Raw genomic sequence first — 19,844 nt, 5'->3', positions numbered from 1 at the left:
AAACACAAGATCTCTATATGATCTAAAATAAGTCTAATTTCAGCCTCTTGAACGTGAAACCATAAGATCATAGAAAGAGCTCAATGAAAACTCAGCTATGGCTCGCAAGATCTCATTATTCTTCTCAGATATATCTCGCTTTTCTCATAGTGGCCTCAGGAGAAAGAGCTCATCTGTGTCTTATTCTGATCAAAAGGAGAGATATCTAAATGATATCAAATACGTGTAATTTAAGTCTCCAGAACATGGATCAGAAACTACATAAAATCTCATAAATCAAATTTTGAGTTACTTGTAGTAGATTATTTTTGCTTTAGAGGGCTAGTTTTATACCACAATGTTTCGAATTCTATTTTGTTCTTATTGTATTACTGCACCCTGTAACTGAGAAGAAAACAAGACAGAAAATAATTCACTTTTAAATTCCATTTTTTCCAAATTATAATATAATAACACTCAGCATAACTCCATTATCAACCACTTCCCCATGATCTGTACCATCAGAAGTAAAATGAAACTAGAGATAGCAAATAGCATAGTGATACTGAACATAAAATCCTTATTGGACCAAACAAAACTGCAAATTTGAAGCTGGCACAGAGAGCGCGCTGGGTCATGACAGCCTACCTGACCTATTTGTCAGGTAGGCTGTCACTCATTTACTGGTCGACTGCAGAGCGGAATGATAAGAAGAAGTCGTCAGTGTGGGACACGTCCCTTGTTGGTCGGATCGTTAGCGCTGCAGTTTTGCAAGTGGCTGCTGTTAACCAGTCCCTCCAGGATTTCGTGGGCATTTTTCCAGATTGTTGCAGCCTAAAATGCCTGAATTTGCAGTAGCTTTACTAAAAAATTCTGATGTAAGTTGCGATGTTTTAAACTTATTTTTTTGCGATGAAATTGCAGGCGACAGTAACAATTGCTAAAAAAAAGTAGCTTTTTTCAGCTTGTAGAACATGTTTCAACATTGTATTTTACAATATTTATTCTGAAATTAATTCTTTAGCGCTCCAACCCATTAACACAAAAATTGGCATAACATGGTTGGAAATTAGCAGTAGCGAGATACTGGTTTAACATGAAGTGGTTGGCATATTTAAGGCACAAAATGTAAATTTACTATTGAATAAAACACATTTGGACATATCTGTCAGCGGCTTAAAAAGTTAATTTCACTTCATGGCACACGTATTCACTCACACGCACTCACGGCTTGTCGTGTCAATTAACAAAAAAAAACCACACACACATTATCTTAGTTTTGCTCCTAAAGGGGGTTTAGGAGCAATAATCAGATTGAGGTGATTTCAAAAAGATACACAATTGAGATTGAAGAAATCTCATAAAGATCTTCAAATGAGATCCCCTTACTGTCTTGAGAGTTCAAGAAAAGACTATCTTGAGCAAAAAAGTTTTCCTCTGGGATACGCTCGCATCCCTAAACCAATGCCAGAACATTCAGCAAAAGATAGGATTATCCATTATGATCTCACTGAAGTGAGACCAAATTTGTTGCTTTTTTGTTTGTAGTTTGTTGTAAATTCCCATGAATTGCTCAGTGTAGTGTTTAGAAAGTGTGTGTTACAGTATGAGAAGCTCAGTCAGTCATTTTGGGACATTTATTGGGACAGTCAGCAAACTCTGTGTGTAGGTTGTCAGAGTTGAATTACCTCTATGACAGTTGGGGACTTGAAGCTCAATGGCCAAACTGAAGCTCAGGGTTTCGCTCTGATATTTCTCTCACTTCTTCTATTCAGCAAGTCTTAATTGTTCAACAGCTGTGTGCATTGACAAGCTAGTAACACAATTTTACCCGCAATATAAAATGCAATATGTGTAGATTCTTGATTCTTTTTCATCACTTAGCCAAGAAAAGTTAGACAATGCTTCAGTTTTCATGCTCTTTGTCTCTTGATTTTCTTTTTAAGTCAAAAATATTATTTTACATAGCTGCAAAACAAGCTAATTTCCAGGTACTTTTTTTGTGAACTCTTAAACAAAAGATCAGATTCAAAAGAAAGCTGACTTTGTTATGCAACAGAGTGAAGAGCAAAGAAGCATCCAGGGAGCCTGAGTGACAGCAGGCGGACCGTGTAGAGGAGTGGCAATACCAAAGGATGTACTTTGATTGTGACGTCATGAGTCACCGCCTGTGTTTATCACCACAGTGGCTAGCAGAATAAGAAACCACAGCACCTCAGGGCCGTGACAACATCTATGTGGACCTGCCCACTGCTTCTCTTCCCCAACTACTTGTCCACATCTCCCTTTCTCTTGCTGTCAGTCCCTCTCTGTCTTACCCTCAACCTGTCAATAGTTTGGTGACTGATACATCTGAGCCACTGCAGCTGGAGGTTATCATAGTGATGAAGCAATCAGGCCTTTTTTTAAGCTGTAGAGAGCTCCCTTAGAAGTGCAGAAAATCTTGTGAAACAGTTTGTACAAGCTGAGTACTGCAATAGTATCAGTATTAGTGCTCCTCATGGCTGTCGTGCTAAATTGGCTGACTTGTCCATTAAAATTTGAAATTTTGCTTTTATAGGCCTTGGTTTTTCATCAAGTAATGCTTGTTTGCACTGAATGTTTGCTAACAGTTTTCTTTGTCATTTATCATATTTAATGTATCTGTTTTATATAAGATACATTTTTGGGAAACAAGATGAGATGAGGCGAAAAACAATAGTTTATCATACCAGTGACAGAGTACTTTGACAAAGAAAAGAAAAAACACTCCATGATGACATTAGCATTTCTACTGCATCGCCCCACTGCCTGATATATGGAAGAAAAAAAATTTAATCCGGGTGCTTGTAGTTTGACTTACAGTATATCCTAGATTATTGTGACCAATACCCGTTTATGAAGTCCCACTATCCATTGCGGAGAGAATTGAAAGGCTAGTTCGTTCTTATGTTATGAAATGTTGGGGTGTTTTTAGGTGCATAAGTAGCGTAGCTTTGTATGGGAAAGGGATACTTCAGCTGCCAGTATCTAGCCTAGCAGAGGAGCTTAAATGCACAAAGGTTAGGACAGAGCTCTTATTATCTGGAAGTAAGGACATCTCAGTTAGCAATGTGATTCTGAATCCTACCAGGGAGAGGAAATGGAACCCAAGATTAGCAGTGCAAGAGACAGAGGCAGCTCTTAGACATGCAGAAATAGTAGGTAATGTTCAATTTGGCCGGGGAGGCTTGGGTCTTGGCCCAGGCAAACAAGTGTGGAACAAAGCAGGTCCAAATTAGAAAGCTCAAAGTGGACAAGATGAGACTGCTCGATCTAGTCAGTGGATATGGATTAAGAGAAATAATAATAGGTGCGGGGTGAAATAGACACGGTGAGGGAGTAGAGGGAAGTAGAGGACAAGCCCTCACCTTCATTTTGCTTTCCCCATCTTCTTTTCCCTCTCCCAATGGGCAGAGATCCAGGAAGATTAAGTGTAGATAAGGTGGGGGAGTGGCCTGTTAGAGCTTCTCTGGGACCATGACCATCTTAAGTAAGTCTGTGGTGTAAGGTAAGTGGCTGTGTCTTCATCTTTTATTTGTTGTTGTTGTTTCTTGTTAGATAGCATTAACAATTAGCAGTTAGCAATTGGTACTTGCATCTTAGATGAAGTCTGTATAGTTTCTGTCTGCGGTGAGCTTGGCTGAAGTAGTGAAGTATTTAATAATAAGCAGTTAGCATTAGTATGTAGCACTAGCAAGTTTGGTGAGCTGGTTTGTATAGTTTCTTTGTCAGTGGTAAGTTTGCTTTGGACATGGTAGTAGTCTTGCAGCTAGCATTAGCATTTAGAGGGGTTTGGAGAGTTTAGAAATATAGTTTCTTGATCACTATTTAGCAGTTGGCCCTAGGCAATCAGCTTCTTGCACTAGCTAACTGGGAGCATCAGCACTGGTCACGACATGGAGCATCTCCTAAATGATCATGGGTCAGTTGAACATGGCAGTGCTGTTTGGATTGTGTAGGAGCAGTGTGAACTGGCACTAGGGGAGTGAACTCTGGCAGATTCACTGCCTAGCCTGTGTGGGACCCCGGTGTTGTGGGACTAAACAGGTGAAACACCGTTGAAGGGAGGTTTCCACCTGATGACCCCACTGTTGCCAACTCCTCAGCAAGGAAAGTCGTTGTTGGCTGTCCTAAAAGTCGCTAGAAGTCACTAAATGACGTCATCGCCTAATTTGCATATTTCACAGTTTGCATGTAATTGTAATCAACGTTGTAGGAGAGAGGAATAACGTTGTGGAAGAGACCAAAAAGTGAGTATAAAACACCCACAATATGTTTTTTACTAGAGGCTAAATGCTGTGGTTTATTTTAGCATGACAGTGAAGAAACATTTTTGTTTATATGGCTCCGTAAGTCTGGATGGGATCTGTAGTGACTGTGCATGTGCGATTTATCTGCCGTCTGGCCGCGGTGTAATGTGTCCTCTAATCAGACACTTGGACTGTTGCGAGGTTACTGGACTGACAGCCTGTGCTTTGAGACGGGGAGGAGCTCACAGCAGCACCTGCTGCTCATTGAAAACAGTAACTGCAGAATGATCCGAGTTTTCCTGTCAGAGTCTCCAAAACGGCACAAAAAATTGCTAGATTTGTCGCTAGTCGCTTTTGACAAAAAAGTTGCTAGGAGCTTTGAAAAGTCGCTAGATTTAGCGAGAAAGTCGCTAAGTTGGTGTATCACTATACACACCAGTCAGGAATCCTAGGTCCTATATTGAATGTGCATCTTTTTGTTTAGAGCGCAAGTGTCTTGTGTTTGAACTAACTTTGCAGTGTTTAAATATGCGTGAAGTCTTTCCTCCATTCCAAAACAGAGAGATTTTGGTCATCTATAAATATTCTCTGCTTTTGCTACATACAATTTTGACCAATGCCGGTCTGGACAAATCACAGTCTGACAGCTATAGCAGTTTCAGTAACAATATCATAGAAGTAGCAAATACTGTCACATTTTCAGAATTATGGTATCTGTGTGATACTAAAGTATTAGTTTTGTGATATCCACGCATCAACAACAACAAAAATGTAGCGGTGCAAAGTTCTATTTCTTTTTCGCTGTGTACTAAAGTGTTAATTGTACTTCCTAAAACATCTGCAAATGTTGACAGTAAACAGTCTGTGAGGGTAAAATCACTCTTTATATGAACTGTTCAGAACTCACAGATATGCACTCTGTAACACAGAGTCATGAAAAAATACAATGGCTCTGTCAAATTTTATTTTCTCTACAGTCTTGCTACAGTTGTGTACATAATAATAACAGAGGGACAGATAAGAAGAAATGACAAAGAAACGGAAAGGAAGGGCATCAAGAAAGAGCAGGCCAAGTTAGTATAGCTATTTGGCTTGAGGGGGTTGAGCAGAAAAATAGAGGGATGGATAGATGGTGGGCAGGTAGCAGTCTAATCTCTGAGTATTTGAGGTAGAGGGAGAGAAGGTCGTGGGCATGATCAGCTGGTCAGCCTCCTGCCAGCCAACTGCCCCTCTGGAGACCAATTAGAGGGGAGGTGATTAGGGCAAGAGACAGTGGAAGACTCCCGTCAGGCACGCATAAAACATAACGCACATCAGAGCTGACGCTGAGTTCATACAATAATCGAAGCCTCCAGGCACACAGCTGCAGACACACACACATACTGTGCAGACACATGCTGAAAGTGCACATAGCATAGTTTTATCTTTACATTTTCTTACTTTTAGAGTCACATTTTGATTAAATGTGAGTTTACCATTTTCTTTTCAATGATATTCCAGTAGCCTCAAGTGTACTTTGTTTTTAGTGCTACATGGAATTATATATTAACATCCCAAAATAATATGGGAAACATTCTAAACATTTTGCATGCTAAAGTTAACATTGTCATTTTGAAGTATGTTAGCATATTGACGTTAGTATTTAGCACAAAGCGCCACTGTTCTGAAGTACAGCCTCACAAAGCTGCTAGAATAGCTGTGGTCTCATTTACATCACATTTATATTGCATGTGAAAATTCAACGATTCAACTGACTGTTACTTAATCATTGGCAAGGAATCGCCATAATATTAGTGTTAATGCCATGCAGCTAATTTACCTTCACCTACACCTACCTTAACTAAAGCATTTATCAACATTGTCTCATATAAAATGCTCTTGGTAAAGATGTACAGTTTCTGTGTGCTTTCAATATTTTATTAGTTTTCTCTTAAAATAGATTCTAAGTCATCGTAGTGTCATACACGTCAAATCATAGTGCTGCAAACCTAATCAACAAACTTGATTGGGTTTTTCATAGACAAAATGAACAACGTGTCATTTCCCAAATTGTTAAAGTTTCCCGTTTCATAGGATAATGATGCTTTGTTTTAGTTGTGTCTGTGTGCATGCATGTGTAAGCATTCAGAACTTATCAGTAGGTCTGCATACCAATCTGCTGCTCTCAATACAGCACAGAGTGAGAAACAAAGTGGGTGGGTTGGTAGGTATTACTGACATGATGTGGACCTAAGTAGGTTTACACAGTCATGTTACGGGGACTTGTCTTTTTTATGTGGACATAAAGCAAGTCCCCATAATATAAACTATTCAGTTTTAGAGTGAGGACATATCTTACGATAAGGATAAGGTTTGGGTTTGGTCTCGGAAAGTAGAGATTAGGGTTGTGGTTGGAGTGTGTCTCCAGGAAATTTATGTAAGTCAGTGTAATGTCATCTGAAACCATGGAAACACAGTGTGTGTGTTACGTGTGTGTGTGTGATCCACATAATGACCTTGAGTTCATCTCCACCATCACCACCCCTGCAGTGCTCGAAACAGGTTCTTTTGAAGTACAGAAATCTCTGAAAGGACTCACATAAATATTAGTGAATCACAATCAAATACATTCTAAAGTTCCACCTCAAACTTTGAAATAGTTACATTTTGTTTGCGGGGCTGCACAGTGAAGTAGTGGTTAGCACTTTCGCCTTGCAGCAAGAAGATCCCCGGTTCAAATCCCGGGGTGGGCCTGGGATCTTTCTGCATGGAGTTTGCATGTTCTCCCTGTGCATGCGTGGGTTTTCTCTGGATACTCTGGCTTCCTCCCACAGTCCAAAAATATGCTGAGGTTAATTGATAACTCTAAATTGCCCGTAGGTGTGAATGTGAGAGTGATTGTTTGTCTGTATATGTAGCCCTGCGACAAACAATCGACCTGTCCAGGGTGTCCCCTGCCTTTGCCCGAGTCAGCTGAGATAGGCTCCAGCCCTCCCCCGCGACCGTAGTGAGAATAAAGCGGTGTATAGAGAATGGATGGATGGATGGACATTTTGTTTGCACATGCACACAAACACACATGCTTTCCCTGAAAACTGCAACAAACCCATGCAGGTTGAGGCCTGATTATATCCCAATGAGCCAAAAAGTGCTCACCATTAACAATGTGTCTTGACCAATAGGTGCTTCAGTGGCAGGTCCTTAGTGACAACTCATCATATTCAGTGTAGACTGTGCTCTTAACTTGAAAACTATTGAGGAGGGAGAAGAAACTATTACAGACCCAGTATTCATGGATTACACAGGACGACCTTTAATTAAACCCCCAGCTAGTATATGTATAATCACAGCCAAAGTCAGTTAATCCGAGACAAAACTTCTCCAACCCCACTCATCACCTCTACCCACTACTCACAAAGGTACATCCATCCTGAAACACCAGCACGTCATTTCAACTGACACTATTTTAATGCCTGCGGTCAAAGCATTATGTGTCCGCCAAAGGAATTAATTAAATTCCTGCACTTTCCTGTACTTTGCAGTGTTTTAAATACAAATGCTTGTCCTTATTTGCAACTGCATCCTGGCTTTACCGACTAAATGAGCATTTGTTGCCCTTAGCTGCCTGTAAGGACTCAGAATAGTGCATTTACAAGGCAGTGCCATCTGTTAATTCTCGCTGATGTAAGACATAATGTAACTGAGCATTTGAGCTGTCAAAAAAATTAAAAGGGGATTTGTTTCCTTCTCTTTGGTGCAGGAAGTAAATCGCTTTAGAAAAGTTGACCGTGTTTAATAGTCATTTGTTTTGCTGCATACTATCACATGCACTCACACACACACACACACACACACACACACACACACACACACACACACACACACACACACACACGCGCACACACACACACGCGCACACACGCACACACACGCACACACACACACACTAATGACAAATACCTATATTCTTTGATCTATGTAAGTTTTGATCAGGCCAGTGCAGTAAGGTCAAGCATACTGATTATAATTATTTACATTTCTATTGCGGTTTATCCTGTGTTTAATAAAACAAACACTATTTTGTCCCAAACAATGCATGTTATATTTCAATTCCGTGTCACTGAACTTTGTCCTTACCATGCAACACTTCTAATGCCATGTATCATAATTTGCATAAAATGTCTTTGATGAAAGTCCAGCGTTTGTGCTCAAAGGTTGACGCACTGAAGCATGAGGTCTTACATCAAACCATCCAGTGCTGCCAAAATTCTGCAAAAATGATGAACTATGCCTGATGCTGATTATCAGAGCTTGTGTACTTAAAAATAAACAGCAGTCAAAGTTACCATTAGATACTTTATGGAAAATTACAATGATACAACACAATAATAACAAGTTCACTGGCTTTCTGTGCTTTTTCACTTACACTCCATTTTCCCTAACATCAGACTAAAAACGCTGGAGAGGCTTACAAGTACATTTCAAGTACCAATTTAACCACTTGGGTTGCTTGGTTGAAGCTAGCTGTTTTGTGGCATCAGCATTTATTGACCTGATAACTGTCATATGCAGTATGTTACTCACACAAAGCCCATGCTTTAAATAGAACGTGGTGCTCACTTTTATGTGAATGGCTTTTCGTCCTTGGCCTCTCTCATCTCACATTGTTCTCATTATTTTTTTTCTCTTTTTTTGTTTGTTTCTTTCTCTTCTTTCTTTTCTGAAAGACAGGATAATAATGTGTACTGTCACATTTTATGGTATATGTATAGAATACAAAGCACATTTGTCCTATGTATCTGTATGTGTATCATGCATCACTTGAGTTTCAATTCTCTACAAGCGTGCATTTTGTCTAACCAAAAGTAAACATTTTCAAGGTGGATAACATTGTCATACTAATGACCATTAGCATCAAAAACTCTCTATACTGCAATGGTTTTATTACGTATGCCCCTCCTGTTCTGAAACTGTGACAGGTGTATATTTCAATGCAACCAATACACAGTCTTTCAAGTTTTTTAAATGTCCTACATGACAAATATCACAGCTTGTGGTCTGCATTCACCTTCATTCCCCAAATACTTGCATTGGCATACAGTCTGGGGGAAAAAAAAATAATTTAAAATCCTTTAAAATCTTTAAAAAAATAAATACCAGCAGCTTTTTTTCCCATCTTGCCACTCCCACAGAAATCTAAGAACAAGTACAGAAAGCTGTCTCCAAAGAAACAAAGACACAGATAGAGAATAAAGGAAATTCAGTCTCTACAATGGGTCACAGGGAGATGGTGACAACGACTGAGCACACAAAGTATAGATAAAAAGGCAGGGAGGAAAAAAGGGTGTTTATTTCAGTGGAAGTAAATGAAACGCCATTTGTGTGCATCTGCAAAAAATGACCTAATACAGGGTGTGGTCACAGCAGCAGATGTATGTACACATAATACAGAGCAGTGGACAGTTTTCTGTGTATTCAGTCAAGCAGAAAATGATAAAGCGTTTTTTTTTTCAAGTGTGTTGCAAGTTTGTTTTTTTTCTACATAGGAGTAGACATATCATATGACACAGCAGTACAGGCTGTACTATCGCTGGTGCTTGGGACGCCAGCCTGAGGCATTCTTTTCAACATTGTTGCTCTTATTTTGAAATGTGAAACCCCAAAACACAAAATGTTGCAGAATTCAAATTCGTGATCAGAAACAAATGTCTGTTAAATACCACTCACCATGTGTAGATTTGAGAGAATAAAGTCACCTCGTATCTATTATTTCAGTGAATGCACTGCTTTTGTTGGAACGACTTTAATGACTACATTAAAGGTGCATTAAGTAGGAGTTATAAAGGTGTTTGTAAGGACAATGGTTTATTTTGTAGATCAGTGTTGTTTGCAGTAGGGGTGTAACGGTACACAAAAATCACGGTTCGGTACGGAAGTCACGGTTTGGTTTGGTTCTGTTCTCAGTTAAGGGGAAAAATGGAGGAAAAAAAACCCTTCTGATATAAGAGCTGGTATGACTTTCTGGCTGAAGTGTAGATGAGAAGGAACTTCATAACAGGGCTCTATCACCTAAAATAATAAAACATATTTTAATGTAATTGCTTTTTTAAGTAAACAATATCATTTAGTTAGGCTCTTGTTTACCAGCATAAATATACTAGTAGGCTAAAAAAACACACACACAATATAGTCATTTATCTATAGCAAAGATCACAGCAATAATGTAAAGTTAATGTAAGCTGACCTTCATCATAAATTTAAAACCTCGGTTCAAAACAGCGGATTATGGCTGTAGAGCTGCTGGTATGAAAACACCAATGGACTTTGTTATTATTTTAGCCCGTTCTGAATTGCTAGGCAGGGTTTGATGAAACGATGTTGGGAGCATCGTTTGTACAGTTTGCTGTTTTTTCCTAGCAGCAGGGATACTTACGCTTGGATGGTGCTTTTTCAAATGTGTGTCTAAGTTTGACATGTTGCTGAATGCATAGTTGAGGACCGCTTCACAGTGTCAGCATACGGTTTTCGTCTTTAAGTCTTAAAATTTTCGTACCGCGGTACACCTCTGTACCGAATCGAATGGGCCTGTACCAAACGTTTTGGTACAAATACATGTACCGTTACACCCCTAGTTTGCAGTGAAAATAATAACAGCCATTCTGTTATGACTTCCACAAGTGATACTAGCTGAAAAAATTGTCACAATGAAGTGTTCCATTCAGGGAATGTCAACAATTGATCACTTTTAATAGCCTATTTTTAAAAAAAGACTAGGAGAAGATCAGGTTAGCCTATTTGTCAAGGTGCACAGGTAATGGTTTATGTTAAACATACAAATAAAAATAAAGAAATGATCTCACCTTGAAACATCTTAAATAAGGAACTAGAAAAGCACTCAGAGAGCGCAGTACTCTGCCAAGGCTGCTCATTCCTTGTATCTTTTCCAGCGGCTGACCGAAATACGTAGCAGGCCACTGAAGTAGTGTTCACTTGCAGTCATGTTTACAGTGACCACGTGCCGTTACCTCTCAATGATACAGAAATCTATAAGAAATCAATGGATCCAGACTATAATCCGCATCACTGCCAAAATTGTATGAATTGGTCTTTGTGTCATTTCTGACCCTCCGGAAAAATTTCATCCAAATCCTTTTGTCAGTTTTTGAGTAATGTTGCTAACAGATAAACAAACAGATGAACAGACAAACCAACACCAATTGTCACATAACTCCACCCAGGCTCAGCCTCCTTGGCGGAGTAAAAGTTAAAGCTCGTGTCCGGAGTTTGAATCGCAGCGTCTTCCAAAACACTGTTGGTTCCACCCTCACTCTGATTTTGCCCCTTTATTTGTGCACGTGCGCAGTACCTGAGTGCTGCAGCATCTTGCCTGTTTTGCTGTTTTCCACTCTTCTACATTTAGTACATTTAGTAAATAATAAAGGAATTACGTTAGAATTCTGTATTGAGTCTAACTTGTCCTAATACCAAAATAACATGAATCTGCTAGGACGAACGAGTAAAGTTTCAATATGTGATTACACTCGTGTATCCCTCTCGATGACGTTGTTTATCAAACTTAGTGCATTTACGCGTGTATATGTGTTACATTGTTTATTTATTTCTATCTAGATTTCAGAATTGCATGACTCCTCTGACGAAGAGTATGTCCCAGACACCCCAACATCTTCCTCCAGAGGTCGGGCATCTAAACGAAGCCGTCAGGCGGACTATGGAGGCCGTGGTCGGGGAGCGACGCGAGCACCCCGAGCCAAAAAACGTCCTGCAGTCTCTTGGCCTGACAAGCCGTGGGATTGGTAACTTTTCTGGAAGTTGCTGATCCCTGATGCTCTCCTCCACAAGCAAAACAAATGTGCGCGCGGTTGCGTAGTGCGTAGCTCGCCCACCTCTGCATGGGCTTGCTTGCTGTGCGCGTAACCGTTGATTGACAGCATGACAAAGCGGAGGCTCGAACTTGATTGGTCGGCAGCGACCGGCGCTTTATGGAATAACATGGGGGTCTATGAGAGGAAGGCGGAGCTCATGAATAAATTTTCATATCACGTCATACTAACATTATATTATAGTATCGAACTAGACTAACACATTTAAGCTTTGTTAAACAATGATACATAAATTGAAAACAAACGGAAACTCCGGACACGAGTTTTAAGGTATACCCGGATGGGCACCCTGCACTGACTTCCTTTCACACCATAACGTCTTGTCCGTCAGCCCTTGGAGCAGGGTGCTGGGAGTGTGTCACATAGGTGGGGTTGTAGGGGACACAGGGTTGTACAGTCGAGGTCAAAAGTTTACATACACTTGTAAAGAACATAATGTCATGGCTCTCTTGAGTTTCCAGTTATTTCTACAACTCTGATTTTTCTCTGATAGAGTGATTGGAACAGATACTTCTTTGTCACAAAAAACATTCATGAAGTTTGGTTCTTTTATGACTTTATTATGGGTTAACAGAAAAAGTGACCAAATCTGCTGGGTCAAAAATATACATACAGCAAGGATAATATTTGGTTACACATCCCTTGGCCATTTTCACTTTAATTAGACGCTTTTGGTAGCTATCCACAAGCTTCTGGCAAGCTTCTGGTTGAATCTTTGACCACTCCTCTTGACAGAATTGGTGCAGTTCAGTTAAATTTGTTGGCTTTCTGACATGGACTTGTTTCTTCAGCATTGTCCACATGTTTTCAATGGGGTTTAAGTCAGGACTTTGGTAAGGCCATTCTGAACCTTAATTCTAGCCTGAGTTAGCCATTCCATTACCACTTTTGATGTGTGTTTGGGGTCGTTGTCCTGTTGGAACACCCAACTGTGACCAAGACCCAACCTTCCGACTGATCATTTTAGGTTATCTTCAAGAATTTGAAGGTAATCCTCCTTCTTCATTATCCCATTTACTCTCTGTAAAGCACCAGTTCCATGGGCAGCAAAACAACTCCACAGCATAATACTACCAACACCGTGCTTGACGATAGGCATGGTGTTCTTGGGGTCAAAGGCCTCACCTTTTCTCCTCCAAACATATTCCTCGGCACTGTGGCCAAACAGCCTGATTTTTGTTTCGTCTGACCACAGACCTTTCCTCCAGAAGGTCTTATTTTTGTCCATGTGATCAGCAGCAAACTTCAGTTGAGCCTTAAGGTGTCGCTTTTGTAGCAAGGACTTCCTTCTTGCACGGCAGCCTCTCAATCCATGGCAATGCAAAACACACTTGACCATGGACACTGACACCTGTGTTCCAGCAGCTTCTAATTCTTGGCAGATCTGCTTTTTGGTGGTTCTCGGTTGACTCTTAACCCTCCTGACCAATTTTCTCTCAGCAGCAGGTGATAGCTTGCATTTTCTTCCTGATCGTGGCAGTGACAAAACAGTGCCATGCACTTTATACTTACAAACAATTGTTTGCACTGTTGCTCTTGGGACCTGCAACTGCTTTGAAATGGCTCGAAGTGACTTTCCTGACTTGTTCAAGTCAATGATTCCCTTTTTCAGATCTGTGCTGAGCTCCTTTGACTTTCCCGTTGTAGCGTTTGTGGGCATTTGTATCCACTAAGCCCTATTTAAATGGCCTCAGAGAAGTAACCAGCTGTAGTCACTCATAATCACTCACAAGAAGTTAAGAGGCAATGCTATGAAGCTCATTTCATTGACACAACTTTCTAAGTCACCAAAATTGCTAATTCATGTTGCTGTATGTACGTTTTTGACCGAGCAGATTTGGTCACTTTTTGTGTTAACACATAATAAAGTCATAAAAGAACCAAACTTCATGAATGTTTTTTGTGACAAAGAAGTATCTGTTCCAATCACTCTATCAGAGAAAAATCAGAGTTGTAGAAATAACTGGAAACTCAAGAGAGCCATGACATTATGTTCTTTACAAGTGTATGTAAACTTTTGACCTTGACTGTAAGTGTTCAGACCATGATGCCAGAAGGGTAGCTACTAGTCCCTGCCGGCCATACCTCCATAAGGGGAGGTCTAGTGCGCTTCAGAGGGCCTCCACAAAGGCCACAGAGAGAGCAACAGGGGACACCGGGGCTCTATTGTCAAGGGATATAACAAGTAGTTTCAACCAGGAATGAAGCATATTTGGAGTTTGTTAGTGCAACTGAACTCTATCGAACAATTTTTCTTATTGCTATTGATGAAGTGTTTATTACTGCTCCAAATTGCTGTAATTTTATCATGCAGGCCTAATTTCAAATGACTCTAAGCAGCTAACATCCAGTTTAGACTTAGGTCATACCAGGGAGATGGTGGTGTCATTTGCAGAGACCAGGATCCACTTCAGAAATGGAGAGGGAGGCAGCAAGTTGGTAGATTGTAAATACCACTGTGCTAATTTCCACAAGACTCCACAGGTATGATTCAGCTGATCTGAGCTGTCAGTGTGATCAGCTGGTGACATAAACATATTTTCTGCGTTAGATAGCATCAGCCTCGCTGTCAGCATCCTAGATGCAAACAATAACATCAGGGATGTGATTTTTCCGCGAATTTGCGGAATTCTGCTTTTATTACGTTTCAAAAAAAAAACCTAAAATTTCTGATTTTTTTCACCCCAAAAAATCCGATTTCGTTTCCCCCAAGGTACGACTTTTAGATATTCCGAGACCGTATCAGGCATGTTATTTGGTGTATCAATTTTGAGACCCAACGTGAATCGCCCAAATTCGATGAGAAAAAAATATGAGGTGTAATGTGTATAGGATTGGATCACACGTAGTTGTCAACAGTGCGCTGGCAAAAGCACGAGTTGGAAACAACGATTGGAGAGCATTATCGAAAGTTAGATGTAGCTGGGAAAGCGAGGTGCATGGTGTGCGACGATGAGACAAAATACAGCGACAGAGGATGCCAAGCGCTGATAGACCACATGAAAATGAAAAATCATGCCAGGAAATTGTACGAAAAGCGCTCTAACCACCAAATGCCCAGCAATTTTTTCACCCGGCGGAGGGAAGAGACGCGACAACAGGACCAAACATACGGGATCAGTAGTGTGTACTTGCAACCATAGACATAATAAAGAGTAGACGCGAGAAATACGGCCGCCCTCTTGGTCCGATCACCCGCTCCACTCAGTGCTGTTTGACAGCGCATTTAATCCATCTTAACTCTGAATATTAAACTGATTTTCACGCGTTTTTATTTTTATTTTTAGCTGCAAATGTCATACATGTAGCTATGATACAGGACAAATGGTTCGGCGTATTTTAATAGTCATAGCGGGATTAACAGTAATAGAATATTCTCATATTAAGCTCGACTGTAGACAAGTATTTTGCAAACACTGTAAACACACACACACACTAATATATGTTAGACAAGCAGATAATGGCAGTAAAGTCAATTAGCCTATTTTAATAATTTGAAGAGACAGTATATGATTACGCTATATATACATATATAAACAAAATACTGACTAATGAACACATATTTCTATATAAAACAATAAATAGAAGTTATATATCAGAGAAAATGAATATATATAAATCATAGATGGAGTATTAATATAATCAATATACACACGTGGACAAAATTGTTGGTACCCCTCAGTTAAAGAAGGAAAAACCCACAATTCTCATTGAAATCACTTGAAACTCACAAAAGTAACAATAAATAAAAATTTATTGAAAATTAAATAATCAAAATCAGCCATCACTTTTGAATTGTTGATTAACATAATTATTTAAAAAAACAAACTCATGAAATAGGGCTGGACAAAAATGATGGTACCCATAACTTAATATTTTGTTGCACAACCTTTTGAGGCAATCACTGCAATTAAACGATTTCTGTATTTGTCAATGAGCGTTCTGCAGCTGTCAACAGGTATTTTGGCCCACTCCTCATGAGCAAACAGCTCCAGTTGTCTCAGGTTTGATGGGTGTCTTCTCCAAATGGCATGTTTCAGCTCCTTCCACATATGTTCAATGGGATTCAGATCTGGGCTCATAGAAGGCCACTTTAGAATAGTCCAACGCTTTTCTCTCAGCCATTCTTGGGTGTTTTTGGCTGTGTGTTTTGGATCGTTGTCCTGTTGGAAGACCCATGACCTGCGACTGAGACCAAGCTTTCTGACACTAGGCAGCACATTTCTCTCCAGAATGCCTTGATAGTCTTCAGATTTCATCGTACCTTGCACACTTTCAAGACACCCTGTGCCAGATGCAGCAAAGCAGCCCCAAAACATTACTGAGCCTCCTCCATGTTTCACCGTAGGGACAGTGTTCTTTTCTACGTATGCTTGGTTTTTGAGTCTATGAACATAGAGTTGATGTGCCTTACCAAAAAGCTCCAGTTTGGTCTCATCTGTCCAAAGGACATTCTCCCAGAAGCTTTGTGGCTTGTCAACATGCATTTTTGCAAATTCCAGTCTGGCTTTTTTATGAGTTTTTTTCAGCAGTGGTGTCCTCCTTGGTCGTCTCCCATGAAGTCCACTTTGGCTCAAACAACGACGAATGGTGCGATCTGACACTGATGTACCTTGGCCTTGGAGTTCACCTTTAATTTCTTTGGAGGTTGCTCTGGGCTCTTTGGATACAATTCCAACGATCCGTCTCTTCAATTTGTCATCAATTTTCCTCTTGCGGCCACGTCCAGGGAGGTTGGCTACTGTCCCGTGGGTCTTGAACTTCTGAATAATATGAGCCACTGTTGTCACAGGAACTTCAAGCTGTTTAGAGATGGTCTTATAGCCTTTACCTTTAAGATGTTAGTCTATAATTTTTTTTCGGATGTCCTGGGACAATTCTCTCCTTCGCTTTCTGTTGTCCATGTTCAGTGTGGTACACACCTTTTCACCAAACAGCAGGGTGACTACTTGTCTCCCTATAAATAGGCAGACTGACTGATTATGAGTTTGGAAACACCTGTGATGTCAATTAAATGACACACCTGAGTTAATCATGTCACTCTGGTCAAATAGTTTTCAATCTTTTATAGAGGTACCATCATTTTTGTCCAGGCCTGTTTCATTAGTTTTTTGTTTTTTTTTTAATAATTATGTTAATCAACAATTCAAAAGTAATGGCTGTTTATTATTTAATTTTCAATAAATTTTTATTTATTGTTACTTTTGTGAGTTTCAAGTGATTTCAGTGAGAATTGTGGGTTTTTCCTTCTTTAACTGAGGGGTACCAACAATTTTGTCCACCTGTGTATCAGAGAAAATTATTATATAAATCATATATAGACTATCAATATAATTCATACATGTATATTAAAAAAGATATATCAGAAAATGATAATATAGATATAGATATAGATATTGTTTTATATAGAAATGTGTTCATTAGTCAGTATTTTGTTTATATATGTATATATGGCTAGAGCCAACAATGTACTCAGTAAGTTCTGAAATCTTTTTTTTTTGAGTCATGATGAATGGTATCTTCTTCATAGATTTTGAATTTCTGCTCCTTGTTAGTTTATCATATTACATATTGACTTGAATACATGTGTATATGATGAATATAATGACTTGTTTCTTTTATGTTTACTTGCTATTTTAGTCCACTTTTGACACTTAAATAACACTAAAACCCAGGAGCTTCGGGGGGCTTCGCCCCCCTTGTCCCCCCACCGGGCGCTGCCCTGGACCCGCTGACCCCCAGACCCCTGGCTGAATTTTTCAGATAATTTCACTTTCCTCAAATCACATCCCTGTAACATACGTTTTCTGTCTTTTTTTTTTCTCTGTGTACTTCCCAGCAATCAGCAGGCCTTCTTATTGGAGAATGTACCATGTAAAAACCCAAGCTCAAGCTGCCACAAGGTAGGACGAATGTTCCACATCCACTGGGACCAATCAGATTTGGGAGCTATCCAAAATGCCACCATGGCCACATTCTTTGACATCTATGAGGATGTGAGTAGTTGATGTTTTGATTTTTGGTTTTCTCAATCGCTGTAACATAACCGCCATCTATTCCTCCCACCATGTTTATTTTTCCTTTGATTTCATCCCACCTCATACATCATGCACCTCTCCTCTACATATGTCACCTTTGTCCCAGTCTGTCAGATGTTCCAAAAAGCTAACATTGCTTTATGATAATTTATACAGTGTCAAAGAGCTTTTTATTAGTACACTGATAACAAAATTATTTAACGTTTATGGTTTTCCTTTTATACTCAAAACTAATATTCTGGATTTGGATGGAGGAGAGGATGTTTTCAGTTCAGACTTTGTTTGATATCAGTAATACTGTTAAAATCACATAGAGTAATTTTTGTGCAGACCTACTTTACTCCTTCTTTGCCAGCTATTGTATTCACAAGAAAAGGCATTTTATTTCCTTAGTACCCTGTGCTGCTGTTGTGTTACACTCTCTTACTTACTTTCATTATTACATGCTGCAAATCTTTTCTTCTTGTGTTTCTACCTGAAGTTCTTTACAGTGTAAGATTTGTCCTGCTAAAAAGATCCATGCAGCAAAACCTCATAATAGACACTTGCAGAGGCACAGACCATGCTACAAAACATGTACACACTGTCTTACACACTAATTCTTAAATCTGTTTGTGTGTCATAGACTCTGATTCCTGCACATTCCCACTCATATCCTGTGACTGACTGCATGTAGTACAATAGCTATACTGCAGTCTATGTGCTTGTCTTATCAGAATTAATTTCTACAGTTCATGTGGCCTGTCTATTGAATTCCACTCTCCCTATTGTTGTCCCTGACTTGCTCACCCACCCCTGAGAGAGAATTTATTTATGAGAGTGAGATGTAGGGTGTAGAAAAGAAAGAAGATGTACTAGAGATGATATGATAAAGCTGGATCAGAAATCCAGTGTGTTAGAAGGATAAAAATGTACATTAGAAAACACACATATCGTGCTCTCATTGTTCCTTATCTATATGCCCATCTTCATTTGCAGGGTATATTAGACATGCTGGTTCTGAGCCAGGCAGAGGGCAAAAAAGACTTGATCATCCATGCCTTGAAAAACAATTTTGAAGCCGATGCCTACTTTGTTAAAGTGATGGGTAAGTGACTCATTTGCTCTGTTCTCTCCTTCACTCCACATGCCTAAACTAGTTTGTTTAAGAGACAACATGAAAGAAGAAGAGGTGTTCTCCTCATACACACGACAAACGCAACAGATTTTTGTTTGTTTGGTATTTTTTTAACGGTTCTGGGGGGGGTTTTGGACCTCTGAAATCATCTCAAACAACCTAGAAAGCAGATGGCCATGACTAATAACTGTCAGTCAATCAAAGTTTAATTGTATAACCCTTTACAACATTGATGACAAGAATGGAAGGAGAATTGGCACAGTTTTAATTTCCTTTGTGAACTAGATATTTCTTTAGATAGATAGATAGATAGATAGATAGATAGATAGATAGATAGATAGATAGATAGATAGATATGCTTTTCAGATCCACTGGCAGGTTTTGGGTATCGAAGCATTAAGCAAGAGCATAATTTATGGTGATAAACCCAAAGTAAATGTTATTACTAAGGATTTACTGTATGTCACAAAGCACACCATGTAGCCATGATATCCTGGCCTTTAAAGCCATCCTGACACTGTTATCACATGTCTGTTTCCTTCCTTTCTCCCCATGTAAC

General features: G+C 39.6%; 1 protein-coding gene across 1 annotated transcript in view; it reads left to right on the top strand.

The window, feature by feature from the left end:
* The window catches only part of itfg1 (integrin alpha FG-GAP repeat containing 1), a 352,137-nt gene that overhangs the window by 191,476 nt on the left and 140,817 nt on the right, over positions 1-19,844 (top strand). Inside the window, exons 11-12 of the mRNA XM_051955816.1 lie at positions 17,970-18,126; positions 19,147-19,255. Of these exons, the coding sequence (XP_051811776.1) occupies positions 17,970-18,126; positions 19,147-19,255 (266 nt within the window). The remainder of the gene's footprint in view (positions 1-17,969; positions 18,127-19,146; positions 19,256-19,844) is intronic.

Source organism: Acanthochromis polyacanthus, chromosome 11 (assembly GCF_021347895.1).
Source record: "Acanthochromis polyacanthus isolate Apoly-LR-REF ecotype Palm Island chromosome 11, KAUST_Apoly_ChrSc, whole genome shotgun sequence".
Lineage (NCBI taxonomy): Eukaryota > Metazoa > Chordata > Actinopteri > Pomacentridae > Acanthochromis > Acanthochromis polyacanthus.
Note: the sequence above shows the minus strand (reverse complement) of the source record. Positions and strands in the feature narration are given on the sequence as shown.